A 22,771-nucleotide genomic window follows, 5' to 3' on the forward strand; every position below is an offset into this window, starting at 1 on the left:
ATCAAGACATCGGAGGAGCTCTTCTGGATCGATCGGTGAACCTGGTATGGTGAAGATAAGGTAGGAAGATCTTCAGGGGCTTAGTGTTAGGTTTATTTAAGGGGGGTTTGGGTTAGATAAGTGGTATGTGGGTGGTGGGTTGTAATGTTGGGGGGGGGGGTATTGTATGTGTTTTTTTTACAGGCAAAAGAGCTGAATTCTTTGGGGCATGCCCCGCAAAGGGCCCTGTTCAGGGCTGGTAAGGTAAAAGAGCTTTGAACTTTTGTAATTTAGAATAGGGTAGGGCATTTTTTTATTTTGGGGGTCTTTGTTATTTTATTAGGGGGCTTAGAGTAGGCGTAATTAGTTTAAAATTGTTGTAATATTTTTTTGATGTTTGTAAATATTTTTTTATTTTTTGTAACTTAGTTCTTTTTTATTTTTTGTACTTTAGTTAGTTTATGTAATTGTAGTTATTTGTAGGTATTGTATTTAATTAATTTATTGATAGTGTAGTGTTAGGTTTAATTGTAGGTAATTGTAGGTAGTTTATTTAATTTATTTATTGATAGTGTAGTGTTAGGTTTAATTGTAACTTAGGTTAGGATTTATTTTACTGGTAATTTTGTAATTATTTTAACTAGGTAACTTTTAAATAGTTCTTAACTATTTAATAGCTATTGTACCTGGTTAATATAATTACAAAGTTGCCTGTAAAATAAATATTAATCCTAAAATAGATATAATATAATTATAATTTATATTGTAGCTATATTAGGGTTTATTTTACAGGTAAGTATTTAGCTTTAAATAGGAATAAGTTATTTAATAATAGTTAATTTATTTAGTTAGATAAAAATTATATTTAATTTAGGGGGGTGTTAGGGTTAGGGTTAGAATTAGCTTTAGGGGTTAATACATTTATTAGAATAGCGGTGAGCTCCAGTCGGCAGATTAGGGGTTAATGTTTGAAGTTAGGTGTCGGCTATGTTAGGGAGGACAGATTAGGGGTTAATACTATTTATTATAGGGTTATTGAGGCGGGAGTGAGGCGGATTAGGGGTTAATAACTTTATTATAATAGCGGCGCGGTCCGGTCGACAGATTAGGGGGTTAATAAGTGTAGGCAGGTGGAGGCGACGTTGTGGGGGGCAGATTAGGGGTTAATTAATATAATATAGGGGTCGGCGGTGTTAGGGGCAGCAGATTAGGGGTACATAGGGATAATGTAAGTAGCGGCGGTTTACGGAGCGGCAGATTAGGGGTTAAAAAAATATGCAGGTGTCAGCGATAGCGAGGGCGGCAGATTAGGGGTTAATAAGTGTAAGGCTAGGGGTGTTTAGACTCGGGGTACATGTTAGAGTGTTAGGTGCAGACGTAGGAAGTGTTTCCCAATAGAAAACAATGGGGCTGCGTTAGGAGCTGAACGCGGCTTTTTTGCAGGTGTTAGGTTTTTTTCAGCTCAAACAGCCCCATTGTTTTCTATGGGGAATCGTGCACGAGAACATTTTTGAAGCTGGCCGCTTCCGTAAGCACCGCTGGTATCTAGAGTTCCAGTGGCATTAAATTATGCTCTACGCTCCCTTTTTGGAGCCTAACGCACTGAAAACCCAGCCATTCTGTGAACTCTAAATACCAGCGGTATTTAAAAGGTGCGTGGGAAAAAAAGCACGCGTAGCTAACGCACCCCTTCGGCCGCAGAACTCTAAATCTAGGCGTAAGAGAATAAAGAAAAATTGATAACAGGAGTAAATTAGAAAGTTGTTTAAAATTGCATGTTCTATATCTGAATCAAGAAAAAAATTAAATGTGTGTTTCACATCCCTTTAAGGTTGCATGATTTAGCAACAAATGGATGTGCAAAAGCATAAAGATACAACAGATTAATCCTGACTACAAAAGAAGCTTTGACTTTAATTCGGGTTAACAGGAGCAACCCCTTGTGCCATATTACAAAACACTGCATTCAAATTACTGCCACTGAGTGACCCCCTTTACTTTGCGCCGTGGGCTTGGCTTGATAAGACCCAGTGAGGCTTACACAAATAAATTTCAATAGCGCACCATGCAGACCATTTCTTACCGGGTCAACACGTTCATTTCCCAGACTTCAATCAGACTTGTTCCCTTAGTATAGCACAGCCGCCGCATTTACTTTTATTGACGCTTACCCTCCTAACTATACTATACCGCCATATCCATTGGGAGAGTACTCACTCAACCATGCTTTTGATAGGCCAATTGTGTTGTTGTTCAAATATCATCTACATGGATTGGTTGAAATCAATGTCCATGACAATCCAATACTGTAGCACTTTGCGTGTCCGACCATCAGACTGTTTAATGACCTGCCCCTTCACACACTGCGGTAGACAAAGCAGCATCCCCAGCAACCATACTCTTCTCACTCACACCCCAGTGTTGAGATCAAGTAACTTGAACACATCATTTTTTATCACATTGTGCGCGATCTACCAGCATCGCCTATTGGCGATCCCTATTGGGCACTCCTGTATTACACTATAAAAAAGTAAACGCAAAATAAAAATACACGTCCTTTTCCTGAATAAACCAACATTTTCTTGCCATGCCTGCAGTAATGTGTCTTTCTCCACCAATAGGTCTGTGGGGCTTTGGGGGTTGTTCATATCAGCCAGTAAAGTAGGAAGTACACAACTGATGCTGCAATTTTAGTTTCAATTCAATTTTCGACAGGTTTTATTTAACAAGCAAAAATAGCTTTAATATTTAAAGGGATACGAAACCCAATTTTTTTCTTTAATGATTCTGATAGATCAGCAGTTTTAAGCAACTTTCTAATTTACTCTTATTATCAATTTTTCTTCAATCTCCTGGTATACTTATTTGAAAAACAAGTAATATAAGCTTAGGAGCCGGCACAGTTTTGGTTCAGCACCCTGGGTAGAGTTTTCTGATTGTGCTAAACATAGCCACCAATCAGCAAGCACTACCCAGGGTGCTGAACAAAAAAATGGACTGGCTCCTAAGCTTATATTCCTGCATTTTCAAATAAAGATACCAAGAGAATGAAGAAATATTGATAATAGGAATAAATTAGAAAGTTGCTTAAAATTGCATGCTCTATCTGAATGATGAAAGAAAAAAAAATATGTTTCATATCCCTTTAACCCCTTAGTGACCAGACCATTTTTAAATTTTCAGGGCTATTTTTACATTTCTGCAGTGTTTGTGTTTAGCTGTAATTTTACTGTACCCACACATATTATATACCATTTTTCTCGCCATTAAATGGACTTTATAAAGATACCATTATTTATTTTCATCATATCTTATAATTTACACACTTTTTCTAACTTTGACCCCCAAAATCTGTTACACATCTACAACCACAAAAAACACCCATGCTAAATAGTTTCTAAATTTTAGCCTGAGTTAAGAAATACCCAATGTTTACATGTTCTTTGCTTGGACAATAAATACAAGTAGCACTTTGCTATTTCCAAACGATTTTTTTTCTTCAAAATTAGCGATAGTTACATTGGAACACTGATATCTGTCAGGAATCCCTGAATAACCCTTGACATGCATATATTTTTTTTAGTAGACAACCCAAAGTATTGCTCTAGGCCCATTTTGGTATATTTCATGCCACCATTTCACCGCCAAATGCGATCAAATAAAAAAAAAATCATTAACTTTTTCACTAACTTTAGGTTTCTCTCTGAAATTATTTACAAACAGCTTCTGCAATTATGGCACAAATAGTTGTAAATGCTTCTCTGGGATCCCCTTTGTTTAGAAATAGCAGACATATATGACTTTGGCGTTGCTTTTTCGTAATTAGAAGGCCGCTAAATGCCACTGCGCACCACACTTGTATTATGCCTACCAGTGAAGGAGTTAATTAGGTAGCTTGTAGGGTTAATTTTAGCTTTAGTGTAGAGATCAGCCTCCCACCTGACACATCCCACCCCTGATCTCTCCCTGACCCCTCTCTTCCCTCCCCCATCCCACAATTGTCACCGACATATTAAGTACTGGCAGAAAATCTGCCAGTACTAAAATAAAAGGCTTTTTTTTTTTTTTTTAAATATATCCCCCTCCAAACAGCTCTCTAACCCTCCCCCCTCTACCTATTTGCCGCCATCTTGTTTGCTAAAAAAAAATTAGTTTTTTTTTTATATAAAAATTCATTTATCTGTAGTGTAGCTGCCCCCCCCCCAATACCTTCTCCACTTCCCCCTCCCCGATCCCTTTTCCCCAAGTCTTATACCCCTCTCCCTCTCCCTCCTTCCCATTGCATTGAATATAGACTAAGTAGCGCGGGCGCAAGCTCCCGCCCTCCCTTGCTCGCTCCCGATGCCATTGCGGCAATACCGGAACCAGATCCACCTGAGAGAGTGTCTCTCTCTGCATCAGATGCTTAACATTTTTTATTGCAGGATGCTTCAGTATCAAGGCATCACTGCTATAGCTGAGAAAGGGGCTGGAAGCGTTTACGATAGCTTCCAGCGCTTCAAACCCCTGAGGATGTGCCAGGCACGTCCTTGGTCATTAACTAGTCTGACACTTTTTGTAGGACGTGCCTGCCACGTCCTTGGTCGTTAAGGGGTTAAATGTTGCTCTTATATATACACAATAGAAAATAATTGAATACAATGTCCATTTTTAATAATGCAAACAATTACACTTCTAATGGATTGTAATGCCATATAAAAGGAAACCAAACACCACGCTAAATACATTGTTTTCATGTGGCACACGTCTTACTCAAATATATAGTGAAATGTATCCTATTCAGACAGTGATATTTATCCACCTCACACATTAGCACACATTCTGTTCAAACTCGCAAAGGTACTTATATTACACAAATACATGTGACACACTTCAGACTCACATACACACACTGGCACATCATATGCAAGCAATGCTACGCATCTTTTTCAAAAACACACTCTGTGCTTTTATTTATTTATATATATATATATATATATATATATATATATATATATATATATGTATGTATATATATATATATATATATATATATATATATATATATATATATATATATATATATATATATATATATATATATATGTATATATATAAAAGTATAAATATATGATTTAACCTAACATTTAAGTATATTCTTTAACACAAACTTATGTTAAAGGGATATAAAAGTGCAAAAGAATATTCTCTAGTATGTTAAATTATTTTATAATCGCACTATTTCCTGTATTTAACTGTGTGTTAAACCCCTGCAAAAAGATTACACAGATACTTAAAGGGATGTGAAACACACATTTTTTCTTTTATGATTCATATAAAGCATGCAGGTTTTGGGAGCTAGCTGCTGATTGATGGCTGCACAATTATACCTCTTGTCATTGGCTTACCAATTTGTTCAGCTAGCCCCCAGTTATGCATTGCTGCTCCTTAGATAAAGGATACTAAGAGAATGAAGCAACATTAATAATAGGAGTAAATTAGAAAGTTGTTTAAAGATACATGCACTATCTCAATTAAAAAAGAAAAAAATAGAGGTTTATGTCGCTTTAACTTCAGCTGCAGTGCAGCAATGCAGTACTGAACACGTCAAGGACAAGAGACAAATGTATTTAGCCACCAACCACCAGCTAGCTCCTAGTAATGTAGGATATGTACATATTTGTTTTTCACCAAAGGATACAAAGAGAAGAAAGTACATTTGAAAGTAGAAGTTGATTTTAAATGCTCTTTGTGAACCATGTAAGTTTAATTATTAACTTTCCTATCCCTTTAATAAAATTGTTGACAGCTATAATTATAAATCATCCAAAAATATTGCCAATGAGAAAATTATCATTGATAATTATTGCATCATTTAGGGCGACTTTAGAAAAATCTGATGTAAAGTTTTAGTCTATTAATTGCAGATCATAACAATATTTTCTCAGGAGATATTTGTTTAAAGATCTTATTAAATGTATATTTAGAAATAAATTCAAAGATGACGTAATTAACCCCTTAATGACCACAGCACTTTTCCATTTTCTGTCCGTTTGGGACCAAGGCTATTTTTACATTTTTGCGGTGTTTGTGTTTAGCTGTAATTTTCTTCTTACTCATTTACTGTACCCACACATATTATATACCGTTTTTCTCGCCATTAAATGGACTTTCTAAAGATACCATTATTTTCATCATATCTTATAATTTACTATAAAAAAATGATAAAATATGAGGAAAAATGGAAAAAAAACACACTTTTTCTAACTTTGACCCCCAAAATCTGTTACATATCTAAAACCACCAAAAAACACCCATGCTAAATAGTTTCTAAATTTTGTCCTGAGTTTAGAAATACCCAATGTTTACATGTTCTTTGCTTTTTTTGCAAGTTATAGGGCCATAAATACAAGTAGCACTTTGCTATTTCCAAACCATTTTTTTCCAAAATTAGCGCTAGTTACATTAGAACACTAATATCTTTCAGGAATCCCTGAATATCCCTTGACATGTATATATTTTTTTTTAGTAGACATCCCAAAGTATTGATCTAGGCCAATTTTGGTATATTTCATACCACCATTTCACCGCCAAATGCGATCAAATACAAAAAATTGTTCACTTTTTCACAAATTTTTTCACAAACTTTCGATTTCTCACTGAAATTATTTACAAACAACTTGTGCAATTATGGCATAAATGGTTGTAAATGCTTCTCTGGGATCCCCTTTGTTCAGAAATAGCACACATATATGGCTTTGGCGTTGCTTTTTGGTAATTAGAAGGCCGCTAAATGCCACTGCGCACCACAAGTGTATCATGCCCAGCAGTTAAGGGGTTAATTAGGGAGCTTTTAGGGAGCTTGTAGGGTTAATTTTAGCTTTAGTGTAGTGTAGTAGACAACCCCAAGTATTGATCTAGGCACATTTTGGTATATTTCATGCCACCATTTCACTGCCAAATGCGATCAAATTAAAAAAAACGTAAAATTTTTCACAATTTTAGTTTTCTCACTGAAATCATTTACAAACAGCTTGTGCAATTATGGCACAAATGGTTGTAAATGCTTGTCTGGGATCCCCTTTGTTCAGAAATAGCAGACATATATGACTTTGGCGTTGCTTTCTGGTAATTAGAAGGCCACTAAATCCTGTTGCGCCTCACACGTGTATTATGGCTAGCAGTGAAAGGGTTAATTAGGGAGTTTGTAGTGAGCTTGCAGGGTTAATTTTAGCTTTAGTGTAGAGATCAGCCTCCCATCTGACACATCCCACCCCCTGATCCCTCCCAAACAGCTCCCTTCCCTCCCCCACCCCACAATTGTCCCCGCCATCTTAAGTACTGGCAGAAAGTCTGCCAGTACTAAAATAAAAGGGTTTTAAAAAAAAATGATTTTTTTTAGCATATTTACATATGCTACTGTGTAGGATTCCCCCCTTAGCCCCCAACCTCCCTGATCCCCCCCCAAAACCGCTCTCTAACCCTCCCCTCTGCCTTATTGGGGGCCATCTTGGGTACTGGCAGCTGTCTGCCAGTACCCAGTTTACAATAAAAAGTGCTTTTTTTTTTTTTTTTTTTTTTTTTTTTCTGTAGTGTAGCTTCCCATGCCCCCCCCACCCCCCACAGACAAACCCCCCACCACCTTGCTGATTGTTTTAATTTTCCATTTTTTTATATTTTTTATTTCCACATTTTCTGCAGTGTAGCGGTTCCCACCCGCTCCCTCCCCGTGCACGCGCCCGCCCCCACCCTCCCGTGCACGCGCGCGCGCCCGTGCGCGCCCCCAGCCACCCCTGCCCACGATCCCGCCCCCCTTCACATCAACAGGGCCATCGATGGCAGCCACCCGCCTCCCGGTCCGGCTCCCACCCACCAACACAGGGAGCAACCGATCTCCGGTGCAGAGAGGGCCACAGAGTGGCTCTCTCTGCACCGGATGACTTAAAAAGGTTATTGCAGGATGCCTCCATATCGAGGCATCACTGCAATAACCGGAAAGCAGCTGGAAGCGAGCAGGATCGCTTCCAGCTGCTTTCCACACTGAGGACGTGCAGGGTACGTTCTCAGGCATTAACTGCCTTTTTTCTGAGGACGTACCCTGCACGTCCTCAGTCGTTAAGGGGTTAATGTCTCTTATTGAATAGTGAGAATGATCAGTGTAGTATGCTTCAATAAAATGTCATTAAACACTGAACCCAATTTTATTTCTTTCATGATTCAGATAGAGCATGAAATTTTAAGCAACTTTCTAATTTACCCCAATTTCTCTTTGTTCTCTTGCTATCTTTATTTTAAAAGTAGGAATGTAAATCATAGCAGCCAGCCCATTTTAGGTACATCACCATGGATAGCGCTTGCTTATTAGAGGCTTACATTTACTCACCAATAAGCAAGCATAACCCAGGTTCTCAACCAAAAATGGGCCGGCTCCTATGCATCACATTCCTGCTTTTAAAGAAAAGATAGCAAGAGAACGAAGAAAAATTGATAATAGGAGTAAATAAGAAAGTTGCTTAAAATTGCATGCTTATGGTATATGTATTGTCTGTGTCCTCTTACAAGTGTTTATTACTTGCTGTGTTGTCTCTCACTCCCTGTAAAATCATTTTCTCTGAGGAGGGTTAGCTAATCCCTTAAAGGGCTAGCAGAGGATTTGAAAACTAGTAACATAGGAGCTCTGTTTTCAGATTAAAGGGCACTTCCTTAGGATTAATGGTCTAAACATTGTGGTGGAAGCTGAGTTCCCATAAAAATGGAAGAAAAAGGATAATAAAAACTTGGTTTAATAGAGATTCTTTTTAATCTTGATACTCCGAAGCAAGTATAGAATTAACTGATATAAGTTTATAATACCAAGAAAATATAGATCTACCCAGAGGGGAAATTACCCAATTACTCAAATCTCTCTGTAGCAGAGGGGAAATTAACTTGTGGAGTTTTCACCAACTGACTCCAGACATAATGAGACCATAGAATCAATGGTTTACACAGAAATAGGTATATATAGTGACTTATACACATATACACGATATCACATTGCTCAATTGTGAGTAAAAAAATTTTTCTCTGCGTGACCTTTATAGGTTTTAACTGACGTATCAGGGAAGGCTCATAGCTGATAGTTAAAAGTATCAAATATCAAAGACACCTTGAGATCTAAGAGGGGTTCATATCGCTTTAACGCTGGGTTTTTGTACTACCTATTCTAATCGCCATCTCCTGGTCTTCTCTTTAACTAAATCACTTTTTTTTTTTTCACCACCTCCTTTTTTATGAGCACTATCACCTGCACAAGGATCTCCCGTAATTGACTTTCCCCATTTCACTTCCTCAGCACACTCAATCCCTTTCCCCCCCCCCCTTTTTTTTTTTTTCTCTCTCTCTTTCTTCCTCCTCACGTTCACGCCACCCCAATTCTTGGGCTTATAATCGTCACACACAAGACACCGATATTTTTTTTTCCTTTTTTCTTCACTTAATGGACAAATTCTTCACCCCCAAACACAATCCGGGCATGGCGACCAAGAATAGAGAACGCAGGAACAAGAATCCTTCAGAAGCTCTAGCTGAAAACATCAATGAAGGCACGCCCCCAAAAGCTCAAAAAAATACAGTGTCGCAAGATAGCCAAGATCTGGTAGCCAGCATATTAGAAGCTCTCTCACCAAAATTTGAGTCATTAAGGAGTGAAATCAAACAAGATCTAGCATCTCTTACAGTAGAAATCAGACAATTTTCTACAAGATTACAGGAAGTTGAGCAGCGTGTCTCTGATATTGAAGACACAACAAACAGTTACATACCTATGATAGAAAGTAATCAAGATGAGATCAAGAAACTCCAAGCAAAAATAGACGATATAGAGAATAGATCCAGGAGAAATAATCTTAGGATTATTGGTGTCCCTGATCCCTTTAAACAAGAAGATCTCATGAAATTTATGACTGAAACACTACCCTCATTGCTAAATATCCCCCTAAATCAATCATCTTTCTTAATTGAAAGAGTCCATCGTCTAGGGAGAACTTCAGATAATTCATCCAACACTAATAGGCCTAGACCAATTATATCAAGGTTCTTAAATTTTCAAGATAAAGTGCTGTATTTACAGCACTATCGAAAAAATCAACCAATTATGTATGAAGGCAATAAGATCCTCCTCTTCCAGGACTTCTCAATAGAGACCTCCAGGAAGAGGAGAGAACTTACTCCGTTGTGTGGGAAACTGATCAAAGAAGGCTGGCAAGCAACTGTTGTTTACCCCGCTAGACTTAAGTTAATTTACAAGGAACAAATTTACTTTTTTGACTCTGTGGAGGAAGCAGTAAAAAAATTAGAAGACTATGGTTTTAAATATTAATGGTAGGGCTGATGACTTGACTCTATTATAATTAAAAATGTTTTGTTACTTTCTATATAACGTCTCACAAATAAGGTTTCCCTCCCTGCCTCCCCCTTCCCCTCCCCCCCCCTTTTCCTTTTTTTTTTTTTTTTCTCTTTATCTTTATCTTTTCTCTCTCTTCTTTGTCTTTCCCTCCTCCCCAGTTCTCATATCTTATTATATATATAGGATTAATTCCACCCTCTCTCAAATGTTAAAAACTCTTGCCCACGTCGGTACAGGAAGTGCATGATAAGAATCATATCATGGAACATAGGGGGCATAACCTCTCCGATCAAACGAAAAACCATCCTATCTTATCTACAGAAATTAAATACCACCATAGCACTCCTACAGGAGACACATTTAAACACAGAGGAATCTACAAAATTAAAATATTCCTGGGTAGCCGAGGCTATTGTTGCGCCATCGCCTGATAGGAAAAAAGGAGTCACGATTCTCCTGGGGAAGAGGTTAGTTTATGAAAAATTGCTCATCATTATCGACCCAAGTAGTAGATACATGATTTTAAAAATAAAAACCCAGGGCTTAATATATACCATCTGTAATCTCTATGCTCCAAACATTATAGATTATCACTTTTGGGATACTCTCCAAGCACAACTTCTTCAGGTCAGTGAGGGTCAATTAATCATTGCAGGGGACTTCAACATGACTCCATGTTTTTCTTTGGATAGATACAGATATAGAGGAGAACTCAGAAAAACAAAAAAAGACAACCTTGAAATGAAGATATTTAAAAATTTACAGCACACGCTAGCAGTAAGAGACATATGGAGGACACAGAATCCCCATATTAAGGCATATACTTGCCACTCGAGAGCCACCAAGAGTCTCTCCAGAATAGACCTGATGTTAATAAATGACCAATGCGTCCAAGTAGGACCAAAAGCTACCATTGCAGAAATTTGTATTTCGGATCACGCCCCAATAGTGTTGGATATTCCAACCCAGAGGAAGCACTGTGGTGGTTCACGCTTTTTTTATCCAAAACATTTAAATAACAATATAAAATTCAGAGACTGGTTAAAAACTAGATTAGAGGAATTTTTTAGACTAAATGAAGGCTCGGTATCTAACCCCGCGATCTTATGGGAGGCAGCGAAAGCGGTCTTAAGGGGAGAAATCATAGCATATATAGCTAAATCATACCGAGAATCTAAACAAAAGGAAAGCCAACTATTAGCTTCAATGACCAATGCATACAATAGCTACCTGAGTGTCTCCAGTAAAGGTAATTGGAATGAATATATCAGAGTAAAAAAAGAACGCGACACTTATCTCACTACGCAAACAGTACATTCTGAATTAAATTACCAATCTAAGTTGTATAAATACGGGAATAAAGCTGGCAAAATGCTCTCAAGACTAGTAAAAAACTCTAGACAATCAAACTTGATTGAGTGCTTGCAGGTTGAAAATAATCGGTTAACCTCAACGGAGGAAATTTTAGATTCATTTCTGCAATATTATAAAGATATCTATGCCCCATCGGCTTCAGATAAAGTAGCGCAAGAAGGTTTCTGGGATGACCTTCCTATTAAAAAAGGTAAGGCGGACTTCATAACTAACTTAAATGCACCAATCTCGGAATCAGAAGTATTGCAGTCAATATCTGAGCTAAAGTTGGAGAAAACACCAGGCCCAGACGCAATTCCTAACGAGTTTTACAAAAGCCTGAGTGAGTTGATAGCCCCTTATCTCACAACCCTGTTCAATTTTCTCTTTCAAGAAAATGCCCAGATTCCACCTAATTTTCTAGAATCACACACTATCTTTATCTTGAAACCTGGAAAGAACCCGCAAAAAAGAGAATCATACAGACCTATCGCATTGCTTAACTCTGATTATAAAATATTCACATCTATTTTAGCCAGGAGGCTGCAAAAAGGTCTACCCGAGATCATTCATAATGATCAAGCCGGGTTCTTGAATAACCGCAGCTCAGCGGCTAAGATTAGACAACTCCTCCTGATTGTCGAGCACTTTAAAACTTCTGAGGATAATTTTCAAACTTCATATCCAGATGCAGCAGTAATTGCAATAGATGCCGAAAAAGCTTTCGACAGTGTTGACCATCATCACTTATTCGATACACTAACTAAGTTTGGCCTGTCAAATAATTTTCTTAATCTAGTCAAAAACATCTGCACACAAGCATCCACGAGTCTGATCATACATGGTCAAGTCTCAGGTAAAATCAAGTTAGAAAAAGGCACTAGACAAAGATGCCCATTATCGCCTTTGCTCTTTGACCTAGCAATAGAGCCCCTAGCTATAAAAATTAGGCAAAAAATCGAGGGGATTTCAATTGGTAAGAAAGAGGCTATAGTAGCCTTATATGCAGATGATTTGCTGGTGTATATAGCGAATACTAATAAAAATATTCCCAAGCTGGTAAATATAATCGAGACCTTTGGCCTATTTTCTGGTTATAAAATGAACAGCACCAAATCAGAATTGATGTGGCTAAGGGTAAACAATAACTCTCTCACTGATAATCCATTTAAAACAGTTTCCAAATCATTTAGATATCTCGGAGTCACCATATCAGCAAACCCTCTGGAATGGTACACACTAAATTTTACCCCCATTATACAGCAAATAATACAAAAAATGAGGAGCTGGCAAAATCTCCCCCTCTCAATAGCAGGACGAATAGCACTGTTCAAAATGGTCTGCCTAAAATAGGATATCTATTTCAAAATTTACCTCTAATCTTAAAAATATATGATATTAAGAGGTTTAACACAGCCCTCCGCCACTTTATCTGGCAAGCTAAGAAACCCAGAATTTCTTTGAAGAGATTATCGCTCCCCAAACAAAAAGGTGGAATGGCCCTTCCCGACCTATACTTATATAATTTAACTTTTCTAGGCCGTATAGCGACAGACTGGATAGCTGGATCAAACCATTTCACTGATTATGAACTAGATCAGAGCATGATAAAGCCGTTATCCCCAATCTCACTCTTACATATTCCTCTCCATCAAGTACCTAAACGGATAAAAGGTTTAAAGACTATATACACGATACTAGTAGCCTGGGGAAAAATCGGTGCTCACTTGCAGATAAACACTCAAATACCAACATATCAAACTTTCCTAGGCAACCCAGAATTCCAGGAGGGAACACAAGATCAGATATTACAACGTTGGCATAACCAAGGATTAACAAAAATTTCGCAGTTCTTTAAACATGAGTCAGGAAGCATTAAGTCTTTTGAAGAATTAAAAGCAGAATTCGAGCTTAAAAACCAAGAATTCTTTATGTATCTACAAACCAGACATTATGCCTGGCAATTAATTAACAAACATAGATGGAAATGGAAGTGGGATAAGCTGGATAACTGGGTATCATTGAACAGGGCTGGACTGTTCTCAATTACTCCATGGTATAATCTCCTCGTCTCTCACAAAGGAGATGAAAATTTAACGAGATTAGCACAGAAATGGGGAAACCAGGTTAATATAAACAATGGATCACAAATTTCCAGGTCAATCCAACTAGCAATGGAAACAACTCTGGCCGAGACCTGGAGAGAGTCACACCTTAAGCTTATTTATCAAATATATTACACACCGGAGAGGGGTTATAGATGGTATAACCTGAACTTTAACAAGTGCCCTAAATGCAGTCTCCAAGCTGCGGATTTGGGTCACATGGTTTGGGATTGCCCAAGAATCTCACAATTCTGGTATAAAATAGAATATTGGATAAATAAAATTTTGAAAGTTACTCCTTTTAAAATAACAATGCTTCACATCATCTTTTTGGTTGATAAGATCAACAATTTTTCGGACTTTAAAATTGTGAACTTAGTCATTCTAGCGGCCAGAAATTTAATTTTTAAAAACTGGAAAAACACGATAATACCTTCACTGAAGTTAAAAACTATCTCAGGAAACAATATTTAATCGAACAGAAAGCTACAGCACTACATCCAGAAAGGGAAGTAAGAAGCCTATTTGACAAATGGGCAAAGTTTATTAAGATTTTCTCACCCTCTGAAGTGGAGTATTTAATATTTCCTTTCAGAAATACCGACTTAGTGATGTTGGGTAACTGGTGAGGAGGGTAGAGAGAGAAAACAATTATCTGGTTTTTTTTTTTTTCTCTCTCCCCCCTTTCCTTTTTCTTTCGTACAAAGACAGGGAATCATTTTCTTCTTTATCAATGCAATGGCAAATTCCTAACTTCAAGTGTGTAACTGTCAAATTAACAAAAATTATGTGCAATGGTTCATGTGTTTGAAACTTGTCTTGCATTATTTCTGTACAAATTATGAAAATCAATAAAAATTATGTTTAAAGAAAAAATTGCATGCTCTATCTGAATCATGAAAGATATTGGGTTTAGTGTCCCTTTAAACAGTTCGATTTTGTAATATAAAATGTTTAATGATGTATAGTAAAAACTATTTTTTGGGAAAATATTATTTAATTTTCCTGTCATTTTCCTTTGAAAATGATTGTATTTGTCAATTTCACTGAGTTTCTATAAAGTAATGGGACTGACATATTTTATATAAGTCTAAAATTGTCCTCAGCAGAAAACAAATTTGGGAAAAACCTAGGTTCGAATATAGCATTTCCGATCACCCTTTAGCACTGGTTTTCAAACCTGTCCTAAGGCCTCCCCAATAAACCAGGCTTTTAGGATTACATTGGATGAGAGTAGGTAACAATGGAATGTACATAGATGCAATTCAGTTTTGAATAGAAGCATTTTTGTAATAAACATGTATTAGCAAAAATGCTTCTAAAAAAGCTATTTCTGTTTCAAAACTGTATTTAAATATACACCGTGCACCAGCATTTTAAACAAAGTACTTGTTCCAAGAGCCTAAGGTGCTTGTACCATTTGGTAATGACTCAATTTGTTAATGGCTGACATGATACAAGCCCCACTTGCACTCTGAGTAGCTGAAGTATTTAAAATGCTGGTGCACTAAGAATATCTAGCTATGCTTCATGTGCACGTGCAAAGAAAAATGTTAATACTAAAACAGTAATAACTTTTACTAGAAGCATTTTTCCCACTACATGTATATTACAAATATGTTTCTATGCTAAGATGTAAATCATCTATGTGCATTTAAATTTTGACCGGAATGTCCCTTTAATAATCAGCTGATTATTTAACTTGTGCTCCAGTTCAGATATCCTTAAAATCTGGCTGGTTATGGAGGCCTGAGGGCAGGTTTGAAAACCAGTGGTCTATAGGAACTAAACATTTACACTTATACCTTCATTATTTAAAAATAAAAAGCATCTACATACTATAAATATAATACATACATACTATAGATATACTACATACATACTATAGGTATACTACATACATACTATAGATACACTACATACATACTATAGATACACTACATACATACTATAGATATACTACATACATACTATAAACAGGCTAATCGTTGGTATGAATACATAATTATATCTAGAATTGATTTAATATTTAATATCCCTTTAAAGCTGATATTATTTTATATCAGTCTAAACATAATTATAATCCTTTTAAGTCATAACTGTGAATTTGTGTAAATTATTAATAAACTAGTCCTAAAGCCCGTTCACACGGGCCATTTTTTGCAGTACAGTGGTCCCACCCCTTGCGTTCTCTCCCTCCCACTCTCTTTTGCTTTCTCTCTCTCCCCCCTCTCTTTTGTCTTCTATCTCCCCCTTTCTTTTGAGCTCTCTCTCTCCCCCCTCTCTTTTGCGCTCTCTCTTCCCCCCCTCTCTTTTGCACTCTCTCTCTCCCCCCCTCTTTTGCGCTCTCTCTCTCCCTCTCTATCTCCCCTCTCTCTCTATCTCCCCTCTCTCTTTCTCTCTCTCCCCTCTCTCTCTCCCCCCCTCTCTCTCCCCTCTCTCTCTCTCTCTCTCCCCTCTCTCTCTCTCCCCTCTCTCTCTCTCCCCTCTCTCTCCCCTCTCTCTCTCCCCTCTCTCTCTCCCTTCTCTCTCTCTCCCCTCTCTCTCGCTCCCCTCTCTCTCTCCCCTCTCTCTTTCTCGCTCCCCTCTCTCTCTCTTTCTCTCTCCCCTCTCTCTTTCTCTCTCCCTCTCTCTTACTCTCTCCCTCTCTCTTACTCTCTCCCTCTCTCTTTCTCTCTCCCCTCTCTCTCTCTTTCTCTCTCCCCTCTCTCCCCTCTCTCTCTCTATCTCCCCTCTCTCTCTCTTTCCCCTCTCTCTCTCTCCCCTCTCTCAACCTCTCTCTCTCTCTCCTCTCTCTCTCTCCCCCTCTCTCTCCTCTATCTCCCCCCTCAGTCTCTCTCTCCCCTCTCTCTCTCTTTCCCCTCTCTCTCTCTCCCCTCTCTCAACCTCTCTCTCTCTCCTCTCTCTCCCCCCTCTCTCTCTCTCTCCCCCCTCTCTCTCTTTCCTCTCTCTCTCTCCCCCTTTCTCTCTCCCCTCTCTCTCTCTCTCTCTCCCCTCTCTATCTCCCTCCCTTCTCTCTTTCTCTCTCCCCTCTCTCTCTCTCCCCCTCTCTTTCTCTCTCCTCTCTCTCTCTCTCTCTCTCCCCTCTCTCTATCTCCCCTCTCTCTCTCTCTCCCCCTTTTCTCTCTCTCTCTCTCTCCCCCTCTCTCTCTCTCCCCTCTTTCTCTCTCCAGTCTCTCTCTCCCCTCTCTCTCTCCTCTCTCTCTCTCTCTCTCTCTCTCTCTCTCTCTCTCTCTCTCTCTCTCTCTCTCTCTCTCTCTCTCTCTCTCTCTCTCTCTCTCTCTCTCTCTCTCTCTCTCTCTCTCTCTCTCTCTCTCTCTCCCCTCTCTCTCTCCTCTCCCTCTCTCCTCTCTCTCCCCTCTCTCTCCCCTCTCTCTCTCTCCTCTCTCTCCCCCCTCTCTCTCTCCTCTCTCTCTATCCTCTCTCTCCCCCTCTCTCTCTCTCCTCTCTCTCCCCCTCTGTCTCTCTCTCTCCCCTCTCTCTCCCCTCTCTCCCCCCTCTCCCCTCTCTCTCCCCCCTCTCCCCTCTCTCTCTCCCCCCTCTCTCTCTCCCCTCTCTCTCTCTCTCCCCACATGTCCCCTCTCTCTCTCTCTCTCTCTCTCCCCTCTCTCACTCTCCTCTCTCTCTATCTCCCCCCTCTGTCTCTCTCTCCCCTCTCTCTCTCCCCCTCTCTCTCCCCCTCTCTCTCTCTCCCCCTCTCTCTCTCCCCTCTCTCTCCCCTCTCTATCTCCCTCCCTTCTCTCTTTCTCTCTCCCCTCTCTCTCCCCTCTCTCTCTATCTCTCTCTCCACATCTCTCCTCTTTCTCTCTCCCCTCTCTCCATCTCCCCGCTCTCTCCACGGCCTTTCACGGCCCTGCCCCCGGCCCCGCCCCATTCACTGGTTTTGTTCTTCACGCTAGGCCACGCCCCTTCATGCTCGGCCATGCCCCGCACACGCTCGTCACGCCCACTTCTTCTCGCGGCAGTCGGCAGATCAGGTAGGGAATCCAAGGCCAGGTGTGTTTGTCCTTGTGCTGTCTCTACTGCGCATGACAGCTTCAGACAAACACACTTGGCCTTTTATAGTATAGGATATTACTTGTCTGTTGTAATAACTTTTTATTTTTATTATATTTTAGATTGTTCAGGAATACGAGAGAGCAGTAGTCTTCCGACTGGGTAGAGTCAGAAATGGAGCAAAAGGTCCAGGTAGCATTTTTTTTTGTAATCATATTAGTGACTGACTGCTTAAATTATGGATCTCATTATTTTCCTTAAAAAAAGGAGGAATATTCCTCCCCAGTTTGGTACACCTGTTATCCAAGGTGGTCACCTTAGTGCTTGGTTTCACTGGCTGCAATATTTAATAAAAAATATTATTTATCAGGTAGTACCTATTAACCAATAAGAATTAACAGGAAGTACCAATCATCCAATGAGCAGTAGTAATAAGAAAAAGAAAGAAAAACATGTATAGATGCTACACTTTCATATGGGTTACAGGGCATTTTTGAGTACAATGTCCATTTAAGCGTCAACTGTTGATATACAGGTACCATTCCCAGAATACAGACTTTCTCATTATGTTTTAAAAAAACAAAATAGTAAACATTACTGGTTTTCTCTGCCTGCGTATGAGTCACTATTATTGGCTGAAAAATTCTGTCTTCGTATTGGTGGAGAAGGAAAGTAAGCATAATATATTAAGGTATTTATAATACAGTATTACATTAATCTTGACAATGCCTGCTACTAGTTGTTTATTTTCAATGCTTAAAACCCCCAAAAGTAATATATCACACATGCTTTTCTACAGTGAAGTGCAAATGCTAGTCTATATTTATTTAAAACAACTATTACATTTCTGATTTACATTATGAAGTTTAACTATTGTGTAAATGACATAAGATGTTGTTTACACTTGGTCCCATTCCCTCACAAAACTGTCCCATTTTACAGATGCAAATGTACAAATATTCTAGCCAAACTGGGCACACACACCCTCAAAAATGTTAGCAACCACAGCTCTAAACATAATGATAACTTTTCACAAGGATGTGCAGTCCACCTATAGCTGAAGATCATATCCTCTGCTTTAGCCTGTAATTGTGCAGGTCCCACAAACAAGACAAACAGAGAAACAAATATGAGTTCCAAGTTGTTTTGAGAGTATAAAAATAAATAAAATAAAAATATTTTAATTTTATTTTTTATCAGGGTGTAAATTTATTTTTTTTTTTTCTTCATGGCATTTCCAAAGTAGAGGAGAGAAGGTAAGAAAAGGAAGGGATGGAGGAAGGGAGAGAGAGAGAAAAGGGAAGGGAGGGAGGGAGGGAAGGAACGGAGGGAAGGGATGAAGGAAGGCAGGGAAGAAGAGAGATGGAAGAAAGGGAAGGAGAGAGGGAAAGGAGGGAGAGAAAGAAGAAAGGGGGAAAGGAGGGGGAGAGAGAAAGGAAGGAGGGGGAGATGGGAGGGAGAAATGGGAGGGAGAAAAGGGAGGGAGATAAGTAAGAAGACATATAAGGAAGAAAAGGGTGAAGAGAAGAGAGGGAAGGAAGGGAGGGGGAGAGAGTGAAGGAAGGAGAAAGAGAGAAAGATACAGAGTTTAGAATGCCAAAAAGTACCCTCCACAAATCTGGCACCGGCCTAGGCGGTAATACGTATACATTATAACAAGTCAACGGAAACACATCAAGGAGGAAAACAATTTTACAGTACACCCTTTAAAGTCATAGTCCACTTCCTTGTATATATTTTACTCTTCCTTTGCTCCACTTTATGTCAAATACAGGTGACTTGACATCATAGCTTCCACTTCCAGCAGTACAATGTTTGGTAGTTACGTATCTGGAAATAAAAATAATGGTAAAAATGATGAAAACAACCTAGGCAGAGCAGATGCCCCTGGCAAACGTAGATCTCTAGGCAATTATGTACAAGGGCTAGTGACAAAACATCTGTAAGTTTTAAATTGTAATGTAATTATAATTCAATAACTTTGACAACAAATGTAAGATTAAAGTTATTATACTACTAGAAACAATATTCTGCTTTTTAAAAACTTTTTGAAAAGAGCATTGTCTTCAAACATCTAGTATCCATTTATCCTATAGCTTGAACACATTTTCTTTTTTTGTTTGCAGTTTCTATATATATTTCTAGAGATATATGCTGTTTACAACACACACACACACACAGACACACACACACACACACACAGACACACACACACACATATATAGATAGATAGATAGATAGATACACATATACATGCACAAACACACCATTTCTATTTTCTGGGATATGTAACTACTGAAAATATTTTATCTACCATGCAATTGTGTTTGAATACTATAAAAATATTTCTTGATATATATTAAATGTGCGTGTTGTAGTTTATAAAATAAATATTATCTGACAATATATTTCAATAATTTAACATAAGATGGTTTTCTAGGACTTGTCTGGGTCTTGCCTTGTACTGATGATTTCTGCAGAATTGATTTGAGAACTGTCTCATTCGCTGTTCCTCCTCAGGAGGTGAGTATACTGTTTATTACATAAAACTATTTAGTAGCAGGAAAGGAATACTACATGCAATGAAGGCAGTTGCTTATATAGTCACAGATGAGTGCACTGTATTAACCTCACAATGTTTATGTTTTTCGCCCTAGGGCCATGGCTTGCATGGTAGGCTAATGCAGAGGCATATCTAGGTACTTATGGCTTAGCATGAAACCAGGGCACATACAGGGTAAAAAAGCAGTGGGCGCAACAGCAAGACAGAGCTCTCAAATTGAGACAATCTCACTAAGGGCCACGTGATAAAAGGGTCGCAGACCCATAAGAAATTATCTTTTTTGTCTCTCCGGTCTCGCAATCTGTCGTCATAACAATATTTTATAAAGTGCCGATGTGCCTTTTATAGAGATTGCTGTCTGTACATTTAGTACAGCATGGGAATGTGCTACATTAAGGTAAATGGTGCAATCTAGGAGGTTGTGTTTAAACAGCAACTGTATAAAGGCAGGTTTAAAAAACAAAACAACAATAATGTGCAAGACAGGCGGGCTATGAGGAATAAAGCAGAGGCGGTTTTGGGGGACAAAATATTGGTAAGTAGTGTGTTTAGAAAGTTGAGTCTCTAACAGGGGCATAACTTCAGTGCTCTCCACTGCTGCTAGGCCCTTCTTTTAGGGGCCCTTAAGCAGGATCAGATTTCAGAGCAGCTTGTTTACAGGGCTACAGTTTTTCCAATCATCACTAGAGGTTGCTAAACTGCAAAAAAGAAAGCTCTGCACAGAAAGCAAGCAGTTTGCTGTGGTAATGTTTTTCTTAATGCTCTAGTGCTTGTTAGGGGTGTTTGCTAGGCTGTGTATTAACTTACTCTTCTATATGTGTGTGTGCATATGTGTGTATATCTGTGTGTATGTGCATCTTTTTGTGTGTATGTGTTTATGTATGTGTGCATTTATTTGTGTGCATATATGTATGTTTGTGTGTCTGTGTATATGTGAGTGTACGTATGTGTGTGTGTGTATGTGTTTGTATGTCTATATATGTGTTTGCATGTGTGCATTTGTTTGTGTGTATATGTATATTTGTGTATATGTGTGTATGTTTGTGTATATATGAGTGTACGTATATGTGTTTGTATGTCTATATATATATATATATATATATATATGTATGTGTATGTGCATCTATTATGTGTATGTGTGCATGTGTTTGTGAGTGTGTATGTGTTCACATGTGTATATGTGTATATGTGTATGTATGTGTGTATATATGTGTTTGTGTCTGTATATATATGTTTGTGTGTGTAATAACATATATATATATATATATATATATATATATATATATACATACTGTATATATATATTATTAACAGAAGATCACCTAGCGCCTTTTGCTTGTGACCCTTGGCTGTGATTAAATGACCCCTAGTGGTCAAATTCAAATTACAAATATTAACTTCACAAATATCACAGCGCCAACTGAAAGGCTGGGTCCTACAATGAATACAGTATACTGAAGTATGATTTAAAAGGATATTGAGATTTTAATACAATAAAATATCTTATAAAACAAATTATGTTTACATTCAAATTTCTTTAAATGACAATTGCTATTTTATAACACGGCTGTTATATCTTATATATCGTAAGGGTCCACACTTTTCAATGTTTGTTTAAGGTTTCCCTCATGGATCCATGTTAACAATCTTTAAGTATACAACACATTAAAAATATATAACACACTAAAATTATATAACACACTAAAATTTCTAAAAAATATATGAAACAATGTTAGCAGTGGTTTTTCTTCACAAATCTTTTCAGATTGGCAAATATCCTATTCACTTGGGTTATTGTATTCAAATCACCTATGGTTTGGGAGGTTTCCCTCTACTATAGATATGAAATATATATGAACTCCTTTTCTGTTAATAGTTTTAGACAGATTTGTCTTTTCCAACTGGTTTAATATGTTATTACTTATATCACCATTTGGAATACTTTGCAGATGACTGCCGCTAAATATCAATTTAAAACAATGATTTACCACAAATGTGACTCAACGGGTTACCGCTAGTATGGGGTCCAAACGTGAATATTTTCTATTTGAATCTGAAAGTGCCGATTTATATTGCAATATACAATATTACACAGTTATCCACAGTTCTATTAATGAAGGACTGAAACTGTCCAACTTAGTGTTAACAAATGACTTATTCCTTAATTATCATATTAGTGCGAGTGCTCAGTGAAAAATCAACATTGTAACATAAAAAACAACATTTTGATACAAAAATCCAATAATCGAGTGTCAGGTGTCAATTGAAAATGTCTTTGCTGATTCAATAAAACAGAAATGCTCAAAAAAATTTGTGTTAATAGTGATCAAGAAAAATTTGTTAAAAAATTGTGTACAAAAATGAAAAAATGTGAAAAAAGTGTCCCCAACCGTTTGGGCTATTAGTTTA

General features: G+C 38.0%; 1 protein-coding gene across 1 annotated transcript in view; it reads left to right on the plus strand.

Moving 5' to 3' along the window:
- Positions 1–22,771, plus strand: part of LOC128652994 (stomatin-like) — a 126,655-nt gene that overhangs the window by 64,822 nt on the left and 39,062 nt on the right. Inside the window, exons 3-4 of the mRNA XM_053706020.1 lie at positions 17,922–17,991; positions 20,240–20,322. Coding sequence (XP_053561995.1) covers positions 17,922–17,991; positions 20,240–20,322 — 153 coding nt within the window. The remainder of the gene's footprint in view (positions 1–17,921; positions 17,992–20,239; positions 20,323–22,771) is intronic.

The sequence above is a fragment of the Bombina bombina genome, chromosome 3 (genome assembly GCF_027579735.1).
Source record: "Bombina bombina isolate aBomBom1 chromosome 3, aBomBom1.pri, whole genome shotgun sequence".
Classification (NCBI taxonomy): domain Eukaryota; kingdom Metazoa; phylum Chordata; class Amphibia; order Anura; family Bombinatoridae; genus Bombina; species Bombina bombina.